This window comes from Mustela lutreola, chromosome 12 (genome assembly GCF_030435805.1).
Source record: "Mustela lutreola isolate mMusLut2 chromosome 12, mMusLut2.pri, whole genome shotgun sequence".
NCBI classification, from domain to species: domain Eukaryota; kingdom Metazoa; phylum Chordata; class Mammalia; order Carnivora; family Mustelidae; genus Mustela; species Mustela lutreola.
The window spans coordinates 62,176,090-62,203,698 of NC_081301.1; the positions used below are offsets into that span (position 1 = coordinate 62,176,090).

General features: G+C 40.2%; 1 protein-coding gene across 1 annotated transcript; it reads right to left on the reverse strand.

Annotated features, from left to right (window-relative positions):
• Positions 1 to 23,965: 23,965 nt before the first annotated feature.
• Positions 23,966 to 25,218, reverse strand: TPD52L3 (TPD52 like 3). The gene has a single exon (XM_059142715.1). The coding sequence runs from the start codon at positions 25,011 to 25,013 to the stop codon at positions 24,321 to 24,323; it is 693 nt and encodes a 230-aa protein (XP_058998698.1). The 5' UTR covers positions 25,014 to 25,218; the 3' UTR covers positions 23,966 to 24,320.
• Between the last annotated feature and the right edge of the window lie 2,391 nt (positions 25,219 to 27,609).

Sequence of the window (27,609 nt, forward strand, 5' to 3'; positions counted from 1 at the left end):
CAGGTTGTCTTGGTCTTATTTACAAACACCCTGATGTTATTTATAGCATTGTCCTTGGACCTTTCTTTTTTTTCTACCCCAGTTTGCCTGAATCTCAAATCCTGGTTCTGCAATTTCAGCCTTTGGCCTTTGGGTTAAGTTTAGCTCTTTATCTTGCCAGCTTTCCAATGTAAGCTTTCCCTAATGGCTTCTGACTTAGCTGGCCTGTCTGACCTCCTGATGTCACATGGCAAACATTGTTCCAGTTCTGACCACTTGCGATCTAACTTCTGCCCTAGCTAGAACAACCTCTGCTTCCCCGCAAGGAGAGATTAAGCATTTTGTTATGAACCCCCAGATTCAGAACACCTGCTTGGTTGCCCTAGCAACAAGGCAATGGCTCTGCTTTTCTTTAGTCCCTGGGCTTGGAGAATATGACATTACCAAAGGAAAATTCAGAGCTCCAAGGACAGGTTCCTACTGGATCCACCCAGTCAGTGGAGTTTGGGATGCAGATACAGACCCTGCTTTTACATACTGGAGTTAGCATCTACTGTAGGCAGCTAGGCCCATCCCTATTTACCCATCTAGAGAAATGTAGAGGCAATTCAGCAGAATTCCCTGAAATTAACCAGTCATAATGATTCATTGAATATCAAAGTTTTGGTTGGAAATTGGAGGAAGGGGGTGGTGCTGGGTGCAAACTGATTTCATTTCTTACATACTGCATTGTAAAAGATGTGGAGAGTGATAGCTCTGTTCCTGAAACCCAAAAGCAATGTCCAGAGGGGCACAAGCAAGGTCCACCCACAAGAACTGATAGGTATTGCTTATCTGCTAGGAGAAAGAACTGACACCTCTAGATCTTATGGGCTATCCTGAAGGAAATGAGTTTGGGATGATCCAAACTTCCACCACAATTTAGCCACAACCTCAAGAGAGGATTATGTAATAAGCTAGCTCAGCTGCTCAGGCTTGAGGGTTTCAACATTAACAAGCCTCTGTACAAGGTTGGAAAAGGGACTAGTACACACCATGCTTCTCTCTCTCTCTCTCTGTGGTAGCAGGGCTACTTTCCCAAGGTACGTGTATATGTGTATGCACATGCATGTACATGTGCATACCTGCCCCTCTCTGTTTGCCAGTTTCCCCAACCAGGTCACCTATACCTTTGTCACATATCATGCATATTTAAAAAATATATATTTTATTTATTTATTTGACAGACAGAGATCACAGGCAGGCAGAGAGGCAGGTAGAGAGAGAGAGAGGAAGGGAAGTAGGCTCCCCGATGAGCAGAAAGCCTGATGTGGGGCTCGATCCCAGGACCCTGGGATCATGACCTGAGTCAAAGGCAGAGGCTTAAACCCACTGAGCCACCCAGGCGCCTCATATATCATGCCTATTTTTATGCAGTTTGCATTATTCTTATTCTAGTTCTAAAAAATACTTGCTTAAAGATCATCTATTGCAAAAAAGTATAGATCAATTTTAAGGATTTGTTATTGACAATTAATATTCAAGAACACTTTCTCTGGTAAGTGCCCTCCTTCATACAGAGAAAACTTTGGGGATGCTTTATACATGATGCTTGCACTATTTTTTAAAAAAGATTTATTTATTTATTTGAGAGAGAGAGAGAGAGTATGCACACACGAGTGGGGAGGATGGACAGAGAGAGAGGGAGAAGCAGACTCTCTGCTGAGCAGGATGCCTGACGCAGGGCTCTATCACAGGACCCTAGACCCTAGATTATGACCTGAGCCAAATGCAGACACTTAACTGATGGCCACTCAGGTGCCCCTGATGCTTGTGTTATAAAAATGTTCCTTGGTAACAGTGACTAATGTTTTACAGTGGCAGCAGGACTTCTGCAGTTTGGGAGGCAGCTGGGAGCCTGGATCTGAGTCAGATGCACTTGGATTCAAACATCCAGTCTGCCATGTACAAGCTGCAGAGACTTGGGCAAGTTTCTTAACCTTCCTGCCTTAATTTTTCTCACTTATGAAATTTCTTCCTTAAGGGTCTTTGGTGAGTATTAAAGAGGGTAATAGATGTAAAGTCCTTAAAACAGCATTCAAATAAATGCATAACATGAAGGTTTCCAGGACTGTGCTTGGGCTTATGAAAGCTCCTTAAATATTTGTAGGATATGTTTTTTCTTTTTTATTATTTAAAAAAGATGTGCCAAGATTTTATTTTTTCAAAAGGAATAAATAAAATTCTATAATTCAAAATGATTATGTATAATATCAAATTGACTGCCACCAAAAACCCTAGAGCATTTCCCCTTCAAGAAGAGGAGGTACTTAAGCCTATTCATTATATTTTAAGTTCTTTTTAAAAAATTTATTTATTTATTTAATTATTTTTATTACCATAGAATGCATTACTTCCCCAGGGGTACAGGTCTGTGAATCATCAGGCTTACACATTTCATAGCACTCACTGTAGCACATACCCTCCCCAATGTCCATAACCCAACCACCCTCTCCCTACCCCCACACCCCCCAGCAACCCTCAGTTTATTTTTTGAGATTAAGAGTGCCTTATGGTTTGTCTCCCTCCCAATTCTATCTTGTTTCATTTTTTCCTTCATAAACCCCAAACCCCCCACCCCGCCTCTCAAATTCCTCATATTAGAGAGATTATATGACAATTGTCCTTCTCTGATTGACTTATTTTGCTCAACATCCATATCATTGCAAATGGCAAGATTTCATTTCTTTTGACGGCTGCATAGTATTCCTGTGTGTGTGTGTGTGTTTATGCAACATCTTCTTTATCCATTCGTCTGTTGGTGGACAGCTGGGTTCTTTCCATAGTTTGGCTATTGTGGACAGTGCTGCTATAAATATTCAGGTTCATGTGCCCCTTCTGATCACTACATTTGTATCTTTAGGGTAAATACCCAGTAGTGCGATTGCTGGGTCATAGGGTAGCTCTATTTTCAACTGTCTCCATGCTGTTTTCTGGAGTGGCTGCACCAGTTTGCATTCCCACCAACAGTGTAGGAGGGCTCCCCTTTCTCCACATCCTTGCCAACATCTGTCATTTCCTGACTTGTTAATTTCAGCCATTCTGACTGGTGTGAGGTGGTAACTCATTGTGGCTTTGATTTGTATTTCCCTGATGCCGAGCGATGTGGAGCACTTTTTCGTGTATCTGTTGGTCATCTGGATGTCTTCTTCACAGAAATGTCTGTTCATGTCTTCTGCCCATTTCTTGATTGGATTATTTGTTCTTTGGCTGTTGAGTTTGATAAGTTCTTTGTAGATTTTGGATACTAGCCCTTTATCTGATACATCATTTGTGAATATCTTCTCCCATTCTGTCAGTTGTCTTTTTTTTTTAATTGTTTCCTTTGCTGTGCAAAAGCTTTTGATCTCGATGAAGTCCCAATAGTTCATTTTTTGCCCTTATTTCCGTTGTCTTTGGCAATGTTGCTGGGAAGAAGTTGCTGTGGCTGAGGTTGAAGAGGTTGTGTTTTCCTCAAAGATTTTGATGGAGAGACGCCTGGGTGGCTCAGTGGGTTAAGCCTCTGCTTTTGGATCAGGTCATGATCTCAGGGTCCTGGGATTGAGCCCCACATGGGGCTCTCTGCTCGGTGGGGAGCCTGCTTCCCTCTCTCTGCCTGCCTCTCTGCCTACTTGTGATTTCTCTCTCTGTCAAATAAATAAATAAAATCTTTTTTTTAAAAAATGGATTTTGATGGATTCCTGTCTCACATTGAGATCTTCCATCCATCTTGAGTCTATTTTTGTGTGTGGTGTAAAGAAAGGGTCCAGTTTCATTCTTCTGCATGTGGCTGTCCAATTTTCCCAACAGCATTTGTTGAAGAGACTGTCTTTTTTCCAATGGACATTCTTTCCTGCTTTGTCAAAGATTAGTTGACCATAGAGTCGAGGCTCTATATCTGGGCTCTCTATTCTGTTCCATTGATCTATGTGTCTGTTTTTGTGCCAGTACCATACTGTCTTGATGATTACAGCTTTGTAATAGAGCTTGAAATCTGGAATTGTGATACCACCAGCTTTGGCTTTCTTTTTCAACATTCCTCTGGCTATTTAGGGTCTTTTCTGGTTCCACATAAATTTTTGGATTATTTGTTCCATTTCTTTGAAAAGAAAAATTGATGGTATTTTGATAGGGATTGCATTAAATGTGTAGATTGTCTTAGGTAGCATAGACATTTTCATGATATTTGTTCTTCCAATCCAGGAGCATGGAACGTCTCCCCATTTCTTTGTGTCTTCCTCCATTTCTTTCATGAGTACTTTACAGTTTTCTGAGTACAGATTCTTTGCCTCTTTGGTTAGGTTTATTCCTAGGATTCTTATGGTTTTGGGTGCAACTGTAAATGGGATTGACTCCTTAATTTCTCCTTCTTCTGTCTTGCTGTTGGTGTATGGAAATGCAACTGATTTCTGTGCATTGATTTTATATCCTGGCACTTTACTGAATTCCTGTATGTGTTCTAATGGTTTTGGAGTGGAGTCTTTTGGGGTTTTCCACATAAAATGTCATATCATCTGCAAAGAGTGAGAGTTTGACTTCTTTGCTGATTCGGATGCCTTTTATTTCTTTTTGTTGTCTGATTGCTGAGGCTAGGACTTCTAGCACTATGTTGAATAACAGTGGGGATAGTGGACATCCCTGCCGTGTTCCTGATCGTGTTCCTAGGGGAAAAGCTCAGTTTTTCCCCATTGAGAATGATTTCACTGTGAGTTTTTCATAGATGGCTTTGATGATATTGAGGTATGTGCCCTCTATCCCTACACCTTGAGGAGTTTTGATCATGAAAGAATGCTGTACTTTGTCAAATGCTTTTCAGCATCTATTGAGAGTATCATAGGAATTTTGTTCTTTCTTTTATTAATGTATTGTATCACATTGATTGGTTTGTGGATGTTGAACCAGCCTTGCAGCCCAGGAATAAATCCTACTTGGTTGTGGTAATGTACTCTTGGATCCTATTGGCTAGTATTTTGGTGAGAATTTTCACAACCGTGTTCATCAAGGATATTAATTGGTCTGTAATTCTCCTTTTTGATGGAGTCTTTGTCTGATTTGGGGATCAAGGTAATGCTGGCCTCATAAAATGAGTTTGGAAGTTTTCCTTCAAATTCTACTTTTCAGAACAGTTTCAGGAGAATAGGTATTAATTCTTCTTTAAATGTTTGGTAGAATTCCCCTGGGAAGCCATCTGGCCCTGGGGTCTTGTTTGTTGGGAGATTTTTGATGACTACTTCAATCTCCTTACTGGTTATGGGTCTGTTCAGGTTTTCTATTTCTTCCTGGTTCAGTTTCAGTAGTTTATATGTCTCTAGGAATGCATCCATTTCTTCCAGACTGTCAAATTTGCTGACACATAGTTGCTCATAATATGTTCTTATAATTGTTTGTATTTCTTTGGTGTTGGTTGTGATCTCTGCTCTTTCATTCAGGATTTTATTTATTTGGGTCCTTTTTCTTTTCTCTTTGAGAAGTCTGGCCAAGGGTTTATCAATCTTATTAATTCTTTCAAAGAACCAGCTTCTAGTTTCTTTGATCTGTTCTACTGTTCTTTTGGTTTCTATTTCATTGATTTCTGCTCTGATCTTTATTATTTCTCTTCTCCTGCTAGGATTAGGCTCCTTTTGCTGCTCTTCCTCCAGCTCCTTTAGGTGTAGGGTTAGGTTGTGTACTTGAGACCTTTGTTGTTTCTTGAGAAAGCTTGTATCGCTAAATACTTTCCTCTCAGGACCACCTTTGCTGTGTCTCAAAGACTTTGAACAGTTGTGTTTTCATTTTCATTTGTTTCCATGAATTTTTTCAATTCTTCTTCAGTATCCTGGTCGACCCATTCATTCTATAGTAGGATGCTCTTTAGCCTCCATGTATTTGAGTTCTTTCCAGCTTTCCTCTTGTGATTGAGTTCTAGCTTCAGGGCATTGTGGTCTGAAAATATGCAGGGAATGATCCTGATCTTTTGGTACCAGTGGAGACCTGATTTGTGACCCAGGATGTGATCTATTCTGGAGAATGTTCCATGTGCACTATAGAAGAATGTGTATTCTGTTGCTTTGGGATGGAATATTCTGAATATATCTGTCATGTCCATCTGGTCCAGTGTGTCATTTAAAGCCTTTATTTCCTTGTTGATCTTCTGCTTGGATGATCTGCCCATTTCAGTGAGGGGGGAGTTAAGGTCCCCTACTATTATTGTATTATTGTCGATCTGTTCCTTTGATTTTGTTATTAATTGGTTTATATAGTTGGTTGATCCCATGTTGGGGCATAGATACTTAAAACTGCTAGATATTCTTGTTGGACAGACCCTTTAAGTATGATACACTGTCCTTCTTCATTTCTTATTATAGTCTTTGGCTTAAAATCTGATTTATCTGATATAAGGATTGCCACCCCCAGCTGTCTTTTGATGTCCATTAGCATGGTAAATTTTTTTCTACCCCCTCACTTTAAATCTGGAGGATCTTTGGGTCTAAAATGAGTTTCTTGCAGACAGCATATTGATGGGTCTTGTTTGTTTTTTTTTAAAATCCATTCTTTTTTTTTTTTTTTTTTTTTAAAGATTTTATTTATTTATTTGACAGAGAGAAATCACAAGTAGATGGAGAGGCAGGCAGAGAGAGAGAGAGGGAAGCAGGCTCCCTGCTGAGCAGAGAGCCCAATGCGGGCCTCGATCCCAGGACCCTGAGATCATGACCTGAGCCGAAGGCAGCGGCTTAACCCACTGAGCCACCCAGGCGCCCTTAAATCCATTCTGATACCCTGTGTCCTTTGATTGGGGCATTAAGCCCATTTACATTTAGGGTAACTATTGAGAGATATGAATTTAGTGGCATTGTACTGCCTGTAAGGTGACTGTTACTGTATATCGTCTCTGTTCATTTCTGGTCTACTACTTTTAGGCTCTCTCTTTGCTTAGAGGACCCCTTTCAATATTTCCTGGAGGGCTGGTTTGGTGTTTGCAAATTCTTGTAATTTTTGTTTGTCCTGGAAGCCTTTGAATCTCTCCTTCTATTTTCAATGACAGGCTAGCTGGATATAGTACTCTTGGCTGTATATTTTTCTCATTTGGTGAGAAATGCCAGTTCATGCCAGTTCTTTCTGGCCTGCCAGGTCTCTGTGGATAAGTCTGCTGCCAGTCCAATATTTCTACCATTGTATGTTACAGACTTCTTGTCCCGAGCTTCTTTCGGGGTTTTCTCTTTGTTACTAAGACTTGTAAGTTTTATGACTTAGAAGGAGTGTGGACCTATTTTTGTTGATTTTGAGGGTGGTTCTCTGTGCCTCTTGGATTTTGATGCTTGTTCCCTTTGCCATACTAAGGGAATTCTCTACTATAACTCGCTCCAATATACCTTCTCTCCCTTGCTCTCTTTCTTCTTTTTCTGGGATCCCAATTATTCTAATGTTGTTTTGTCTTACGGTATCACTTATCTCTCGAATTCTCCCCTCGTGGTCCAGTAGTTGTTTTACCCTCTTTTGCTCAGCTTCTTTTTCTCCATCATTTGGTCTTCTACATCACTCATTCTCTCTTCTGCCTCATTTATCCTAGCAGTAAGAGCCTCCATTTTTTATTGTACCTCCTTAATAGCTTTTTTGATTTCTACTTGGCTAGATTTTAGTTCTTTTCTCTCTCCAGAAATGGTTCCTCTAATATCTTCCATGCCCTTTTCAAGCTCAGCTAGCACCTTGAGAATCATCGTTCTGAACTCTAGTTCTGACATATTAGCAATGTCTGTATTGATTAAGTCCCAGCTATTGGTACTGCCTCTTATTCTTTTTCTGTGGTGAGTTTTACCACCTTGTCATTTTATCCAGATAAGAATATGTGAATGAGAGAATAAAATACTAAAAAGGTGGCAAAGACCCCAGAAAAATATATGCTAACCAAATCAGAAGAGATCCAAAACCAGGTGGAGAAGATGGGGGGGGGGGAATTAAAAACAAAACAAAACAAAACAAAAGTATAATCAGACTGGTGAATAGAACAGAGCCACCCAGTTGATTTTGTGTGTATTCTGGTCTCTTAGAAGAAACTACCTCCCAAAATTTTAAAGAAAGAAAAACTTATATATATACAAAAATAAGGGTAAACACGATGAAGGGATAGAATATGATTGTAAAGATGAAAATTCAAAAAATTTCTAAAAAAGGAAGTGGTAAGATAAGTTGGTTGGAAAAAGAAAAATAAAAGAGGCAGGGGTGTGCTCAGGATGGAGACTAGAACAAAGTCATGTGTTAGATCAGGGTATATTTTGATCTATTAAAAGAAATCGTATCCCAGAACTTTTTAGGAAAAAAAAACCCTATATGTATACAAAAGATAAGTCTAAATACAATGAAGGATAAATATGACTATAACAATGAAGGTTTAAAAAGATTTTTTTAAAGAAAGGTATCATTAAGATAAACTAATTAAAAAACATTAAAAGAGGAAAGAGGAAACGTTTTAAAAATAGAATAAAAAAATAAAATTTAAGAAAAAATTAACTTTGCAAGACTACAGGATCATGGGGGGCGGGAAGCCATGAATTCTATGCGTTGCTTTTCTCTAGCTCTGGAATTCTGCTGTTCTCCTAGATCGGTGAGCTTGGTCTTGGCTCGATGTTCTTGCTGATCTTCCGCAGGAGGGGCCCGTTACAGTGATTCTCAATTGTCTTTGCCCGAGGCAGAATTGCACCACCCTTGCCAGGGACCAGGCTAAGTAATCTGCTCAGGTTCGCTCTTGGAGCTTTTGTTCCCTAAACGCTTTCTGTAGAGCTTTGGAGGATGGGAATGAAAATGGCAGCGTCCCAATCTCTGGGCCAGTGGAGTCGAGGGCTCGGGGCCCCACTCCTCTGTGTGCCCTCAGAGAAAAGCGGTCAATTCCTCCTGTCTCCCTGGTCTCTGGCCACACTCTAAGCTCACCCAGCCTGTGACTGAGCATTTCTATCTCTGGCACACAGCCCTGTTTGAAGTCTCCAAACCCAGCAGATTCCTGCTGCGCTGCTCCTCCTGGAGGAGGAAGGTGAGTCTCCCTGGATCTGCCACTTGTGGGTCCCTGCTCAAAGAGCAGTGGTCCAACTGTGCCTTGCACCATGGTTTAAGGTAACCCCGATCTGAAAGCTCACTCTTCAGCTCTGTCTCTGTAGTCTGCTTTCCCACTCCAATACCTGGAAGCTCTGCCACACTCAGACACCCCTGATCTTTCTGTGACCCGTGGTACCTGAGGCCACACTGTCCCTGTGAGGGCTCCACTCCCACTTAGCCTCTGGAGCAATGTCCCTCAGTGGAGCAGACATCTAAAAGTTCTGATTTTGTGCTCCATTGCTCCACCACTTGCTGGCTGCTGGCCCCTCCCACCATGGTCTATCTTCCTGTTGCTTTGGATACACTTCTCTACACATCCTACCTTTCAGAAAGTGGTCGATTTTCTGTTCCTAAAGTTGATGCTCTTCTTCTCTTCTATCTCCTGTTGAGTTTTTGGTGTTCAGAATGGTTGATAACTATCTAGCTGAACTCCTGGGACTAGTGATATTTCAGTTTGCTACTCCTCCACCTTCTTGTTTCCTCTCCTATATACCTAAATTCTTTACAGTTCCATCTCTCCACCATTCTGTTTCGTGCTTTGCAAACTGGTTAATTATGTAGAGACTGGTATGACAATATTAAACAGCACTCTAACTTAGAAAACGTTTATTCAGGGGTCCTTGGGTGGCTCAGTCATTACCAGTCTGCCTTTGGCTCAGGTCAGAGTCCTGGGATCGAGTCCCATTTGGTCTCCCTGCTCCATGGGGAGCTTGTTTTTCCATCTATCATTCTATCTGCTTGTGTTCCCTCTCTCACTATCTTTTTCTCTATATCAAATAAGCAAGTAAAATATACTTTAAAAAGTTTCTTAATATTCTACCTACTCCAACACCCCAATATAGTAATCAGGTTGTTTTGTTTTGTTTGTATAACAACTGTAAAAGAACTGTTTTTCCAAATGATTTGCTCACTGAAGAGTAAATGGATTGTTACTATTTTATCACAGAGCAAACAATAATTTTTCATTATTATTGATTTTATTTATTTCAAGAATTTTAAAAATTTATTCATTTGACAAGGAAAGAGAGCATGCAGAAGCAAGGGCTGCAGCAGAGTGAGGGAGAGGGAGAAGCAGGCTCTCCGCTGAGCAAGGAGCTCAATGTGGGGCTCAATCTCAGGACCTGGAATCGTGACCTGAGCCAAAGTCAGCAGCTCAACTGAGTGAGACACCAGGTGCCCCACTTTATTATTGATGTTAATGGAAACAATGTTCTTAACATCTGTGCCTACAAACCACAAACTTTAAAAATACACGTTTTGCAAATGTTTTTTTCTTTCCATATGGAGTGCCTGTGTCACTCAGTCATTAAGCATCTGCCTTTGGCTCAGGTCATGATCCCTGAGTCCTGGGAATAAACCCACATTGGGGTCCCAGCTGGTGGGAAGCTTGCTTCTCCCTCTCCCACTCCTCCTGCTTACATTCCTTCTCTCACTGTGTCTCGTCAAATAAATAAAGCTTTTAAAAAAAGTTTTTTCTTTCCATAATATCATTTCAAAACAACTACAGTTATTACACCACTATAAAAATCTTTTGAGTGGGGCACCTGGTTGGCTCAGTGGGTTAAAGCCTCTGCTTTCAGCTCAGGTCATGATCCCAGGGTCCTGGGATCGAGCCCCCCATGGGGCTCTCTGCCCAGCAGGGAGCCTGCTTCCATTCTTGTCTCTCTGTCTGCCTCTCTGCCTACTTGTGATCTCTGTCTGTCAAATAAATAAATAAAATCTTTAAAAAAAATCTTTTGAGTAATTGTGATAATTATGAATGAAATATATACAACAAAATAAATCAGCCTTCCAAATTGTAAATGCACTGTGGTTCTTTTAGGAAGCACATTATCAACTTGGCCTTACTTATCACCACTGTTTCAGACATAATGTTACTTTTGAAAAATATAGATAGCTAGATTTGATAGGCAGATTAGATAGGTCATAGATACAAACAATTATATGTATATGGGTGATTGCTTGATAAAATACACAGACATGCAACCTGCTGAAATGTTCATTTTTATGTAAGGTAATAAAAATCTAAGGGACATAAAACTCATTAGGTTACCTTATGTTTATAGATGTAGGGCAGGAATGATTAAATCCAGCTTTTCAGTCTGAAATACAAGATTGAGATGTCACGGCCACTGAATGAACTGATCAGTAATATTTGATTTGCATGCCAACAATCCAGCACAAACACCTTTAAACTCCCAGTTAAATATCTGAACTAGGGATAAAGAAGGGATGTTCTCCCCAGATGGAAACTGACACTGTAAGGAATCTATACTTCAATTTAAGAGAAAAAAAAGTTAAACAATTAAAAAAGGTATCTGAGTTAAAAATAACATGCAAGATTTCATTTGTTTATATCTCTGTAGAATGAGGCTGTTACAGGCAAGGGAATGAAGTCAGTGGTTCAAAAACTGTAAATCCGTTCTTTCAAAGCAATAAAATTTAATGCTAAAGCAGTTATAATCAACAGCTGTAAAGTATTTGTTGGAAAATATTTTTCCATTAATATTGTTTAGTTCCTGGCACATGTAGCAGTAAATAAATTACGAACAATAAATATGGCATCAGTGGATATGCATTTACAAAAAATAAAGTTGTTACAAAAGGCAATGGTAGGGGCACCTGGGTGGCTCAATGGGTTAAGCCTCTGCCTTCAGCTCAGGTCATGATCTCAGGGTCCTGGGATCAAGCCACACACTGGGCTCTCTGCTGAGCAGGGAGCCTGCTTCCTCCTCTCTCTCTGCCTGCCTCTCTGCCTACTTGTGATCTCTGTCTGTGAAATAAATAAATAAAATCTTTTTTTTTTAAAGGCAATGGTATACTAAATGGCGCAATCTGTGTAGAGATAACATCACATCCTCAGCCTGAAAAAATACTAAAGAGTTTTGACCCCATTAGATAAAAATACAATTACAAGTGTGATGCTTTCAGGAAAAGTTCAAGACATAACAGGACTTTGACAGAGTTTAAGACTGTGAGAATTTAAACAATCACCACAAAGGCAGAGAATTTCCATTAGTTTAACATCAGCCAACATCACCAAGACTTCTAAAACTTTCTCTCAAGAAATAGGACAGGTGTTAAAAATGAACTGAAGGAGTTTAGGAATGGGATGTGCAGAGAGCGAGAAAAAACGGGAGTAAAAGCAGTGAAGATATTTTTTAAAAATCCTTCAAATGCCAAAACACATGTTCTAATCCTTACAAAATGGTATGGCTGCTTTTGGATCTTTCCCCAAAGTTTTTCTGGACAATTGCAACTAACAAGATGTGTGTGTGTGTGTGTGTGTGTGTGTGTGTGTGTGTGTGTGTGTGTATGTGTGTATCTATAAAACCTCTTGCCTTAAAACTCCATGTCCATCTGATTGGTCTCAGTTTTCTTTTTTTTTTTTTTTTTTAAAGATTTTATTTATTTATTTGACAGAGAGAGATCACAAGTAGGCAGAGAGCAGGCAGAGAGAGAGGAGGAAGCAGGCTCCCTGCTGAGCAGAGAGCCCGATGTGGGACTCGATCCCAGGACCCTGATATCATGACCTGAGCTGAAGGCAGAGGCTTAACCCACTGAGCCTCCCAGGTGCCCCGGTCTCAGTTTTCTTTTTAAAATGCATTTGATTCAGTCTGTGGTTAACAGGGTTTGTGTTAGTGTTTGTCCTCATAGGTACATTAAAATTAGCCAGGGTTGTGGCTGTTGCTAATTTGAACTGCTGAAGGAGTTTTGGTGGTATTTTACTGTTTGCATAAGTTATAGCTTTTGGATTCATAGCCTGAACTTCCAGCAGGGGAGGAATCTGACCCTTGAGATTCAGGAAACTTGATGTGCTTTCACAGAGGGCTTGGGTGCATGTAGGACTTGTTGCACAGTTTGCAGACTTATCTGAAGTGTGCAAATGCATGTGCTTCTTGTGGTCACTGCTCTTGACAAATCATCTGTCACAGCCTTCAAATTCACATTTGAAAGATTTCTCACTATGTCATAAGTCCTATTGTGGATCTTGAGGTTCTTGGAGTGGGCAAAGATCTTCCTGCAGCCCGGGTTAGGGACACACGAAGTGCTTCTGGCCCATATGAACTCAAATGTTGTTTCCTAGTTTGTACTTTGCCTTGAAGGACTTGTCCTTGGGAGGGCACTCTTCCCAGTAGCAAATATGGTTGCTCTGCTCCAACATGCTCCATGGTGACATGTCTCATCAGCCCCAGCATGTTGCTGAAGGTCATGTCACAACTCTTCTTGGGTCAGCTCAGATGAGCCTCCTGGATCCACTTGCATAACACCATAGGACATTTCATATATGTAAAAATGTTACCAAATCATCACGTGAAAAAACCTGTTTCATCTCCTGCTATTTTCAAACGATGTTTCCCCCATGCCCCCGCAGGAAAAAAAAAATATTGCAAGCAGGAATATTTTCATGTACTAGAAGTTGATTGCTTTGTTTTGTTAAGGGCCCCCCAAAAAGATAAATATGATTTGGTTGCTAGCTTGATATAAACAATGAGCTATAGCTAATATAGTAATGGCATCTGTTCAGAGCTAACTAAATTTCCAATTTTACTAAGAAGACGGCATGAGTCATTTCTCCCTGCCCCCCTTCTCTTACATGCACACATACACACACATACACACACACATGCATATACAATTATACTAAAGCAGCTAAAATAAAATGTAGCTTAGAAACCTGAATTTAGATGAACTTAATTCTCTGAGCTTCAGTGAAGAACTGTGCTTTATTTTTTAATTATTATACATTATTATTAATTATTACTACTATTATTAACATATAATGTATTATTTGTTTCAGGGGTAGGTCTGTGATTCATCAGTCTTACACAATACACAGTTCTTACACATGCCCTCCCCAATGTCCATCACCTAAACTTGCCATCCCTTCCACTCCCCTTCCATTCCAGCAACCCTCAGTCTGATGAAATTTAGAGTCTTTCATGGTTTGTCTCCCTCTCTGGTTTCTTCTTGTTTCATTTTTCCCTCTATTCCCCTATGATCCTCTGCCTTGTTTTTCAAATTCTACATATCAGTGAGATCATATGAGAATTGTCTTTCTCTGACTTAGTTCACTTAGCATAATATTCTCTAGTTCCATGCACATTGCAAATGGCAATATTTCAGTTTTGATGGTTGATATATATATATATATATATATATATATATATATATATATATTCACATCTCCTTTATCCATTCATCTGTCAATAGGCATCTGGGCCTCTTTCCATAGTTTGGCTATTGTGGACACTGTTGCTACAAACATTGGGATCAAGTGACCCTCCGGATTACTATATTTGTACATTTGGGGTAAATACCCAGTAGTGCAATTGCTGGGTGGTAGGGTAGCTCTATTTTCAACTTCTTCAGGAACATCTATACTGTTTTTCAGAGTGGCTGCCCCAACTTCTATTCCCACCAACAATGTAGGAGGGTTTCCCTTTCTCTGCATCCTCACCAACATCTGTCATTTCCTGACTTGTTAATTTTGGCCATTCTGACTGGTGTGAGGTGGTATCTCATTGAGATTTTTTTTCTTTAATTTTATTATGTTCTGCTAGTCGCCATACAGTACGTCATTAGTTTTTTTTTTTATTTCTTTTTAGTGTAACAGTATTCATTGTTTTTGCACCACACCCAGTGTTCCATGCCATCCATGCCCTCTCTAATACCCACCACCTGGTTCCCTCAACCTCCCACCCCACCCCTTCAAAACACTCAGATTGTTTTTCAGAGTCCATAGTCTCTCATGGTTCACCTCCCCTTCCAATTTCCCTCAACTCCCTTCTCCTCTCCATCTCCCCTTGTCCTCCATGCTATTTGTTGTGCTCCACAAATAAGTTAAAACATATGATAATTGCCTCTCTCTGCTTGACTTATTTCACTCAGCATAATCTCTTCCAGTCCCATCCATGTTGCTACAAAAGTTGGGTATTCATCCTTTCTGATGGAGGCATAATACTCCATAGTGTATATGGACCACATCTTCCTTATCCATTTGTCCGTTGAAGGGCATCTTGGTTCTTTCCACAGTTTGGTGACCATGGCCATTGCTGCTATAAACATTGGGGTACAGATGGCCCTTCTTTCCACAACATCTGTATCTTTGGGGTAAATACCCAGGAGTGCAATGGCAGGGTCATAGGGAAGCTCTATTTTTAATTTCTTGAGGAATCTCCACACTGTTCTCCAAAGAGGCTACACCAACTTGCATTCCCACCAACAGTGTAAGAGGGTTCCCCTTTCTCCACATCCTCTCCAACACATGTTTCCTGTCTTGCTAATTTTGGCCATTCTAACTGGTGTAAGGTGGTATCTCAGTGTGGTTTTAATTTGAATCTCCCTGATGGCTAGTGATGATAAACATTTTTTCATGTGTTTGATAGCCATTTGTGTGTCTTCATTGGAGAAGTGTCTATTCATATCTTCTGCCCAATTTTTGATATGATTGACTGTTTTGTGTGTGTTGAGTTTCAGGAGTTCTTTATATATCCTGGATATCAACTTTTGTCTGTACTGCCATTTGCAAATATCTTCTCCCATTCTGTGGGGTGCCTCTTTGTTTTGTTGACTGTTTTCTTTGCTATGCAGAAGTTTTTTATCTTGATGAAGTCCCAAAAGTTCATCTTCACTTTTGTTTCCTTTGCCTTTGGAGACATATCTTGAAAAAGATATGTGGCTGTGGCTGATACCGAAGAGGTTACTGCCTATATTCTCCTCTAGGATTCTGATGGATTCCTGTCTCACATTGAGGTCTATTATCCATTTTGAGTTTATTTTTGTGTACGGTGTAAGAGAATGGTTGAATTGCATTCTTATAGATATAGCTGTCCAGTTTTCCCAACACAATTTACTGAAGAGACTATCTTTTTTCCACACATATTTTCCACACATATTTTTCCTGTTTTGTCAAATATTATTTGGCCATAGAGGTGAGGGTCCATATCTGGGCTCTCTACTCTGTTCCACTGGTCTATGTGTTTGTTTTTATGCTAGTACCATGCTGTCTTGGTGATCACAGCTTTGTAGTAAAGCTTGAAATCAGGTAACATGATGCCCCCAGTTTTATTTTTGTTTTTCAACATTTCCTTAGGGATTTGGAGTCTCTTCTGATTCCATACACATTTTAGGATTATTTACTCCAGCTCTTTGAAAAATACCAGTGGAATTTTGATTGGAATGGCATTAAAAGTATAGATTGCACTAGGCAGTATAGACATTTTAACAATGTTTATTCTTCCGATTCAAGAGCATGGAATGGTCTTCCATCTTTTTGTGTCTTCTTCAATTTCTTTCATGAGTGCTCTGTAGTTCCTCGAATACAGATCCTTTACCTCTTTGGTTAGGTTTATTCCCAGGTATCTTATGATTCTTGGTGCTATAGTAAATGGAATCGATTCTCTAATTTCCCTTTCTGTATTTTCATTGTTAGTGTATAAGAAAGCCACTGATTTCTGTACATTGACTATGTATCCTGCCATGTTGCTGAACTGCTGTATGAGTTCTAGTAATTTGGGGGTGGAGTCTTTTGGGTTTTCCATATAAAGAATCATGTCATCTGTGATAATGGTTTGACTTCTTCATTGCCAATTTGGATACCTTTTATTTCTCTTTGTTGTCTGATTGCTGTTGCTAGGACTTCTAATACTATGTTGAACAAGAGTGGTTAGAGTGGGCATCCTTTTAGTGTTCCTGATCTCAACGGGAAGGCTGCAAGCTTTTTCCCATTGAGGATGATATTTGCTGTGGGTCTTTCACAGATAGATTTTAAGAAGTTTAGGAATGTTCCCTCTATCCCAATTCTTATTGGCATATAACTTTGAAGCGTTTTAATCAGGAACGGATGCTGGATTTTGTCAAATGCCTTTTCTGCATCGATTGAGAGGACCATGTGGTTCTTCTCTCTTCTCTTATTGATTTGTTCTATCACATTGATTGATTTGTGAATGTTGAACCATCCTTGTAGCCCAGGGATGAATCCCACCTGGTCATGGTGGATAATCTTTTTAATGGGCTGTTGGATCCTAGCAAACATGATGTTGAGAATCTTAGCATCCATATTCATCAGTGATATTGGTCTTAAATTCTCCTTTTTGGTAGGGTCTTTGCCTGGTTTGGGAATCAGGGTAATGCTGGCTTCATAGAAAGAGTCTGGAAGTTTTCCTTCTGCTTCAATTTTTTGAAACAGCTTCAGGAGAATTGGTGTTATTTCTTCTTTGAAAGTTTGGTAGAATTCCCCAGGGAATCCATCAGGTCCTGGCCTCTTGTTTTTTGGGAGGTTTTTGATCACTGCTTCAATCTTGTTACTGGATATCGGTCTATTCAGGTTTTCAATTTCTTCCTTGTTCAATTTTGGGAGTTTATATTTTTCCAAGAATGCATCCATTTCATCTAGGTTGCTTAGCTTATTGGCATATAACTGTTGATAATAACTTTTGATGATTATTTCTACTTCCTTGGTGTTAGTTGTGATCTCTCCCTTTTCATTCATAATTTTATTAATTTGGGTTTTCTCTCTTTTCCTTTGGATTAGTGTGGCCAATGGTTTATTGATCTTATTGATTCTTTCAAAAAGCCAACTTCTAGTTTCACTGATACGTTCTACTGTATCTCTGGTTTCTACCTCATTGATCTCTGCTCTAATCTTGATTATTTCCCTTCTTATGTGTGGAGTTGGTTTGATTTGTTGTTGGTTCTCCAGTTCTTTAAGATGTAGAGACAGCTGTGTATTCTGGATTTTTCAATTTTTTTGAGGGAGGCTTGGATGGCTATGTGTTTCCCCCTTAGGACTGCCTTTGCTGTATCCCATAGGTTTTGGACCAAAGTGTCTTCATTTTCATTGGTTTCATGAATTAAGTTCTTCTCTGATCTCCTGGTTGATCTAAGCATTCTTAAGCAAGGTGGTCTTTAGCTTCCAGGTGTTTGAGTTCCTTCCGAACTTTTCCTTGTGATTGGGCTCCAGTTTCAAAGCATTGTGATCTGAGAATATGCAGGAAATAATCTCAGTCTTTTGGTATCGGTTGAGACCTGATTTGTTACCCAGTATGTGGTCTATTCTGGAGACGGTTCCATGTGCACTTGAGAATAATGAATATTCTGTTGTTTTAAGGTGGGATGTTCTGTATATATCTATGAGGTCCATCTGGTCCAATGTGTCATTCAATGCTCTTGTTTCTTTATTGATTTTCTGCTTTGATGATCTATTTCTGAGAGATGTGTGTTAAGATCTCCTACTGTTAATGTATTCATATCAATATGACTCTTTATCTTGATTAACAGTTTTCTTATGTAATTGGCTGCTCCCCTACTGGGGGCATAGATATTTACAATTGTTAGATCATATTGGTGGATAGTCCCTTTAAGAATTATGGAGTTTCCTTCTGTATCTCTGACTACAGTCTTTAGTTTAAAATCTAATTTATCTGATATGGGAATCACTACCCCGGCCTTCTTTTGCAGCCCATTGGCATGAAAGATGCTTCTCCGTCCCTTCACTTTCAGTCTGGGTGTATCTTTAGGTTCAAAATGGGTCTCTTGTAGACAACATATGGATGGGTCCTGTTGTTTTATCTAATCTGCAACCCTGTGTCATTTTATGGGTGCATTTAGGCCATTCACATTGACAGTGATTATTGATAGATATGTTTTTATTGACATCATGTTACCTTTGAAGTCTTTCTTTCTGTAGATTGTCTCTATATTTCTGTTCAATGCTATTTTTAGGATTTCTCCTCTTTTATAGAACCTCCCCCTTAATATTTCCTGCAGTGTCGGCCTGGTGGTTGCATAGTCTTTTAAGCCTTGCCTGTCATGGAAACTCTTTATCTCTCCATCCATTTTGAATGTCAGTCTTGCTGGATAAAGTATTCTTGGCTGCATGTTCTTCTCATTTAGTGCCCTGAATATATCTTGCCAGCCCTTTCTGGCTTGCCAGGTCTCTGTGGACAGGTCTGACATTATTCTGATGGGCTTTCCTCTGTAAGTAAGGAGCCTCTTTGTCCTAGCGGTAAAGCCTACATTTGTATGATTGTACAGACCGGTTCCCATCTGACTGAGTCTTATCTCTTAGTTCTAATGTTCTAAAAAGAAAGTTTACCTCAGACAAGTCTATGAATTTTTCCTCTAAGTTAGGTAACTATTTTTTCTCCAGTTGGCTTCAAGTTATTGGGAGTAGGAGAGAGAAAAGAGGAGAGTATCCTTGGAGAGGTGGCACTATCTTGGATGCATTGCTTTCAAAGCCATGGGTCTGAGGCTGGGTAGCCAGGACTGGGGTGGAGGTAATCAAACCTTCAACTTCCAGAAGAACCCACTTCTCTTTTTGAGATGGTCAGTTATTTAAATGGTAGTATAAGTAAACAGGTAATGAACCTTTAAATTACCTGGTGAACTCTCAGGAATTCCCAGGTATTTTTGACTGGGATCTGCTTAGTAATTTTTGAGAGGCTATCAAGTTGTAGGATAATGTGCTTGTACTAGCTGGCCATTATTTGTAAGGCATTCTTCCACCCATCTCTTGGCTTATGTGAATGAGGCTCTGGACACTGGAAGTTGTGGTATCACTGAGTTTCCCACCAAGTCTCTAGTTAGCCAGAATGGGACATGATCTCAGATCTGATGACTGCATTAAGATTCCAGTAGTTTTTTTTTTTTTTTCAAGATTTATTTATTTGAGACGAGGTGGGGGAGGGTAGAGGGAGAGAATCCTCAAGCTGACTCTCCACCGAGCATGGAGCCCGACCCAGCACTCAACATCACAACCCATGAGATTACAAGCTGAGCCAAAACCAAGAGCTGGATGCTTAACCAACTGAACCACCCAGGAGCCCCAGCTCCAGTACTTTTGATAGAGTGGCACTCATCCTTTTTTCTTACATAGGAATTCATGGGCAAGAACTATACTTTCCTAGTCCAGATAAAACTGACCTCATATCCTGGCAGAATCAACATGTGGCACCCTCTCCTTGATGGAACATTGACTATCATTATCAGAAGACCTACAAATTTATGAACCAGAGGTCACTGCTCATTTCTCTGCAGTTCATGTAAACCATGAGAATAGGTATGTGATATAGTTTCTGTCAAATCTGGAGCTTAGAAGTAAAGTATCCTCCAGAAGTTGCCGGTCAATTTCTCTAGGAATGATGCTAGCAGTTTGCTGTGGTTGTGTATGATGCTAATATACGAAGGCTTTGTATTCTACTCCCATCCTTCCAGTTGCATTTGGAGTGTCATCTGTGAGAATTTGAACTTTTGACCCTGTCTTCACCTTCTACCCCAACCCCTACTCTCATATGGGCAGTGAAAGACCAAGAAAACAGAGCCTCAGAGAATTTTGTTCCAATATCCCTCCCAACCAGTGGTTCTTAGGAGTTGAGCCAGACCTAGGAATGGGCATCTTTGAAGGTTCACATATTCCAGGAAGTAGAGGAAATTGCATCCTGAAGTGGTCAGGTTAAAGTTAAATAGACTGAAGCTAGGCTACAAGATCCAGATAGGGCTAGATGTACAGAAGGGATCAAATTATGAAGATAGATTACAGAATGAGAGGATGCAACACATGAGAAGAGTAGAACCAAGTAGAAGAAAGGAAGTTTGGAGGAAACCTTTAATCCAGTATCCAAGTGTTCACAGAGATAATTTATCTAATGTCCATGACTATTGATGCAGGTATGCTGAAATCCAATAAAAGGGCCAAAACAAAACAACTACACAGCTCCATTATTGTTAGTATTAACTCTTTAATTCCACATCCTTATCAACTTGCAAATTTATCCATCCCTCTCCTTTTTGCAGTTGTTTCCTAAGTCAGAGATTCTATCTCTTAATACTTCTCAATCTATTTCTATAATGACCAGAGTGATCTAAAACTCATTTGACTTAAGTACCTTCAATGCCTTTCTATTCCCTACAGAATTACTGAGAGCATATAAAACTATGATCTTGCCCCATGCTATTTCTCTACTCTCGTCTCTCTCTTGACCCAATGACTTATTGGTATTTCCTGGAACATGCCGTTCTATTACATTCCTACATGACTTAGTTTTTCCAGATATTATCTGGACTGTTCTACACTTATCAGTCTGGCAAATTCCTGCTAGTATTCTATGACTTTCTGCCTCTCTGAAATCTTCTCTGAGTCTCTGAAATCTTTCTATCGAGACAGAGTTGAAACCACTTTCTTCACAGACTTCCCCTATTGTAGCACCTACTTCAGGGAATCATAATGATTTGAGAATACATTTCTAAAAAGCATGGACCATGCTTAATTTCAGTGCTTTCAGAGCTTGGCACCAGGCCTGACACATGGTAGGGTCTTAAATTATCACTTTTTAAAAATGATTTTATTTGAGACAGAGAATGAGAGAACACAAGAGCAGGGGGGAAGGAGGGAGACAATTAGAATCCCTTGGGGACAGGGAGCCCAGTGTGGGCTTAATCCCAGTACTCTAGGAGCATGACCGTGCTGAGGGCAGATACTTAACTGACTGAGCCATTGAGGTGACCCTTAAATTATCTTTGAATAGTGAAGCAAAATGCTTTGTTTAAAAGTGGGAGGAACTTGTCAACATGTTGTTGATAAACTTTTGGGTCCAAGATTCAATGTCTAAAATATGTGATATTCATTCCTTCATTAATTCAACAAGTGTTTCTAGAGCCAGGCATGGGAATAAAATGATGAATAAGAAGAGATATTTCTTTACTGCTCTTAGGGAGTTGAATATTTATTGGGGAAAACTGTTACTACACTTGCTTGAATTATTAAATAAAATAAAACATATTCTGGGTTTGGCCCATGATGTCAGCCTGAGATTTTCCCTAACACCAGGCTTTCTACAGTATGAGATCAAAGCTTTTGCCTGTTGAGTTACTTTATGTATGTTGCAAGTTTGTGTTGAGTTCTTTAGCACAGAAAAAAACATTTCGGGTGATGAATACTACAAAGTAAGAAACAAACTTGTAAACAGTGGAATATCTTGTTTTAATCCAAGCAAAACTTTGTGTTTAGAAATCTGTGGAGGGTTGAGATACACAGGTGACTTTATAACTTACCAAATGCTTTTGAGTTTACTGTGGTTTTTGGTTTTGCTTAAAGGAAAACCAAAGGAATATGGAGGCATTTAAAAGAATCAACACACATTGAGATATCACCTACACCAGTTAGAATGACCAAAATTAACAATACAGGAAACATGTGTTGGAGAGGATGTGGAGAAAGGGGAACCCTCTTACACTGTTGGTGGGAATGAAAGTTGGTGTAGCCTCTTTGGAGAACAGTGTGGAGATTCCTCAAGAAATTAAAAATAGAACTTCCCTATGACCCTGCCATTGCACTTCTGGGTATTTACCCCAAAGATACAGATGTCGTAAAAAGAAGGGCTATCTGTACCCCAATGTTTGTAGCAGCAATGGCCACGGTTGCCAAACTATGTGAAGAACCAAGATGCCCTTCAACGGACGAATGGATAAGCAACATGTGGTCCATATACACTATGGAGTATTATGCCTCCATCAGAAAGGATGAATACCCAACTTTTGTAGCAACATGGACGGAACTGGAAGAGATTATGCTGAGTGAAATAAGTCAAGCAGAGAGAGTCAATTATCATATGGTTTCACTTATTTGTGGAGCATAACAAATATCATGGAGGTCAAGGGGTGTTAGAGAGGAGAAGGGAGTTGGGGTAAATTGGAAGGGGAGGTGAACCATGAGAGACTATGGACTCTGAAAAACAATCTGAGGGGTTTGAAGTGGCAGGAGTGTGGGAAGTTGGGGTACCAGGTGGTGGGTATTATAGAGGGCATGGATTGCATGGAGCACTGGGTGTGGTGAAAAAATAATGAATACAGTTTTTCTGAAAATAAATAAATTGAAAAAATTAAAAATAAATAAATAAAAGAATCAACAAAACAGGATCACTTTCTTAGATTGGAGGGACAACCTTTAGGTGGTGGTGACATGTTATAATATATACCCAAGCAAATAAAGGTCCTACACCCCTGCTGAAAATTAAAAAGACACAGACTTCTATTTCAGGCAATGTGACTGGAGGATTGAAAGTAGCTGCTGGGTCTGACATTTTGAAATTGGAAAAGGAATCCCTTCCCTATGCACCCCTCCCCAAATCCCCTGAGGGCTCAAGTTGTATTTCCTTCTCAGTTGGGGTCAGTTTTAAAAGAGGACAGACTTGAGAGTCAAAGACACCAGTGACGTATAAAATCAGTTAAGCTCCCTCAGAGGCATAAGGGCCAGCATTACAGGAAATGAGCATTCTGTTTTAAATGTTGCATTGTTGCTTAAGACAGGGGTTTATCTTTCTTGAATTTGGCTATGCTGTTTTCCTTCTAGCCCCTCAGCTGGAGGTAGTAACAAACTAGGAATTGCTGCAGAACAGAGAAGCATTTTTTGTCCTTTTAGGTGGCATGCTGTTGTGGTAGACACATGCTGCTTCAACAGTTAAACTTCCATGTATAAAAACATTAAGAAGCACAAGGCAAAATAAAGTTGCAATTTCAGCTTGAGTCCAAAGTAACAATCCCCTAAATTGATGCTAAAGTTACTTTGCTTAATTAAGAGCTTTAAAAAATCAAGTTTTAAAAGCTATAGTATTATGTAAAAACTAATCTACTAATACTTTTCCTTTCTGAGGTTCTCAGAGGAAAGGAGTATTCTTGATCATCCTTTTTAAAGTAAAAAGTGTAGGCCAGGTAGAGCTTCAAGATTTCTTTTGAGATTTAGGGCAGGAAGGAAATGAGGAGGGGAAAAAATTACAGATAATTTCATACCTTTTTCCAGTTTTAAAAAGAAAGCTACTTTGGCATTATAAATAGAGTAGTTTTTCTGAAAAAGAGTGGGGGTGGGCCCAAGATCTCTCTGAAGCCATTGTCCTGTCCATTTAAATGCAACTCCAGAAGGCTAGTACAGCAATACATTTCATCTACTAACTTTAGTGTAAAATAACTGGGTACAGAATGTTGGGGGTCTCTATCTCAACAACAGCAAATACATATATACAAATGGGAATAATTGTTCTCAAAACTGGCCTCTGTCCATTTCCTGAATTAACTTTAACATTGTGGTTTAGTTGTTTTTGATAGGCAGAGTCGCAATTGTGATGAGGAAAAGGAGTTCTTGCAGTAGTTAGGTGGCCAGGCAAGGTAACCAAGGAGTTCATTCCGGCTCCAGAAAAGGGCAGCAGGTCATACCCACTGCTTGCAACCAGATCATCTCTACTCTTCAGAACCGGATTGACTCTACTTCACTGAACTGGATCATTCCCACTCCTGGAAAGTGGAAGTGGATCGTCCCTACTCCCTGAAGCTAGGAGCAAATCATTTCCACCCCCAGTTGAAGAAGGAAGGCAGTTACTGCTAAACTTTCTGTCACCTGCAACTCTGGATTTGATTGCCCCCATCAGACCTTCAAATGATCTGAACGTAGATGACTTCTTCATGTCTCCAAGCTTCCCGTAAATGGCAGAACCCATGGTAGACAGGGCAGCTGATGTCTTTTGTTTCATGTAAACACTGGAGACTTGAACATCGTGCCAGCCTTTGGACAGATTCTGCCTTAGCCCCACCAAGGCTATGAGACCCAGCTTCCTCTTAAGCTCCATACAACATCTTTCTTTGGCTGCCAGAGCGTGGCATAGCGTTATAATTTCCTCTTCCACTTTAGTGAGCTCGGATTTGAGCTCCTTTCGTTCAGCCTCTCTGAGATCCTCTGGTTCAGCAGTCAGGTGGGATTCATGTGTGTTTGCTGAGGTCACTGTCATAGTGCCTGGCATGGAATGGGAAAGATCTTCATGAAGAGAATCCAGGTCCAGTTCTTGGTACAGAGAGTCGTACACGTAACCAGCAGAGAAATAATCTTGGCCAACAGGGTTGAAATATAAACCTGTGGGGTCCAACTCTTGGCTGGTGGTGTGGGGCTCTGGGAATGATGGATCCATATCTTAGGGGGTGGAACAGCCTCCTTGGTGGGTAGTTGGTTGTTCTGACATTGTTCTGACATGAGAAATGGATGCCTCCGCTCGACGGGTCCACTTCTGGGTGAGGATAGGGAGTAGGTGGGCGGGGGCAGGGCCTGTCCCTGCTGGCTTGGTGGTGAGGAGGCGGGATTTCCGAACCAAAGGCAGCGGCAGAAGGAACCTTGGGCTCAGCTGTAATGACTGCCACACTCTTGGTGGTGTTTCAACGTCACAATGAACATGTGAGGTGGGCAAAGTGCCGCTTATTATGAGAGAGAGATTATTTTTCCTTCTGCCGCATTAAGGGGTAGGTCTCAGCCTTCAAACAAGTCTGACTTCTCCAACGGACTTCTTTGCACCTCACCAAGCATTGCCAAACTCTTGAAAATCAGTTGAACCCTTTGTACTAATTTATAAATTTATTAGAAAGCCCAATACAGAACATAAAACTGCATGAAAGTGGAGGTAGGGAGTCTAGAACTCCTGTATCCTCTCCATTTTACCTTCCCAGGTGGTAAAGGGCCCAAGAAACTCCTAGGGCTACTTCTAAAGTGGATTTGAAGGCTCCTCAGAACTCTTGAGTCTAGGTAGTGAAGAACATGCATGCTCCTATGGCATGAAGTATCAAACTCTGTCAGAGGCTTGGGACAGCGAAACTCAGAAAGTGAGTCTGATTAGTCATAATTATCTGTTATTTTGGGGAGGAGAATGAAGGAGAACAAATAAATCTATAATAGATGTGGCAAATTTAAACTTAATAAATTGAGCAGACTACTGTTTTTTAAAAAAAAATTTAAAAATTTTAAAAATTCAATTAACACAATGTATTATTAGTTTCAGAAGTAGAGGTCAGTGATTTATCAGTCTTATATAATACCCAGTGCTTAATGTAGGGGCCTGGTTAGCCAGAGGGAGCCCTTTGGTTGTAAACTTAGATTGACCCCACCCCTCCCAGAGGAACTTACTTGCAAACCCTGGATATAGGGGTGGGCCAGGCTAGATGAAGACATCCAATCAGTGGGGCACACATATATTTATTGTGGTGAATTGAAATTCAATTGGTCACCCATATTGCCAATGGAGCATGACTGTGCAGTCTTCCCCGTGTGTTGCAATCTCTTTGGCTGCCAGTGTGTGGGCCAGGCTCAACTACTTCTATAAAGGTTAGTCTGTGAGGCTGGGTCAGGGGAGTAGTAGTAGTAGTCGTAGGAGTAGACATTGGGTGATAGTCATTGGGAGTGGCTTTGCCGCTGCCAGCAGCGTCGTCGGGGTTGTAGTCGTTAGAGTAGCCGTCAGGGAGCGGCCTTGTCCTGGGAGCCTCATCGGAGTGACATAATGGGGAGCAGAGTCTGCATCGTTGGGGTTGTCCTCGTCGTTGTCGCCTCTTTGTAAGAGACGGCCCCTACCGGTCAGTTAGATTTTCGATGCTTGGCACAAAATAAAGCTTTGCTTGACTTTCACTTTGCATCAGTCTTGTTCCTTTGATCACAGACCCTAACACTTATTACATCACATGCCCTCCTTATTATCCTTCACCCTCTTACCTCATCCCCTTATCTCTCTTCCCTCCAGCCACCCTCAGTTTGTTTCCTATGATTAAGAGACTCTTATGGTTTGTCTTCTCCTCTAATTTTGTCTTATTTTATTTTTCCTCTCTTGCACCATGTTCCTCCCTTTTGTTTCTCAAATTTCATATACCAGTTTCTCTGGTTGACTTATTTCACTTAGCATAATCTCCACTAGTTCCATCCACCTTGTTACAGATGGCAAGATTTCATTTTTTTTGGTGGTACTACTCAGCCACCAACAAAATGAAATCTTGCCATTTGCATTGGGGTGGAGAATGAGCCCAGATGTCCATCTACAGATAAATGGATAAAGAAGATGCAGTATCTGTTGATGGGACATCTGGACTCTTTCCACAGTTTGGCTATTGTGGGCATTGCTGATATAAACCTTGGGATGCAGGTACCCATTCAGATCACTACATTTGTATCTTTGGGGTAAATCCCTAGTAATACAATTGCTGTGCCAGAGGATAGCTCTATTTGTAGCCTTTTTTTTTTATTGTGTTATATTAGTCACCATAAAATACATCATTAGTTTTTGATGCAACATTCTAAGATATTGGTAACTTTTTGAGGAATCTCCATACTGTTTTCCAGAGTCGGTGAATCAGCTTGTATTCCCACCAGCAGAGTAGTGGGTTCCCCTTTCTCTACCTTCTCGCCAACATCTGTTTTTTCCTCTCTTGTTAATTTTAACCATTCTGACTGGTGTGAGGTGGTATCTCATTATGGTTTTGATTTGTATTTCCCTGATGACAACTGATGTGCAGCATTTTTTCATATGCCTGTTGGCCATTTGTACATTGTTTTTGAAGAAATATCTGTTTATTTCTTTTGCCCATTTCTTGATTTGTTTTTTGGTGTTGAGTTTGATAAGTTCTTTATAGACTTTGGATACTAGCCCTTTACCTTATAAGACTTTTGCAAATATCTTCCATTCTGTTGGTTGTCTTTTGGTTTTGTTGACCGTTTTCTTCACTGTGTAAAAGCTTTTTATTTTGATGATGTCC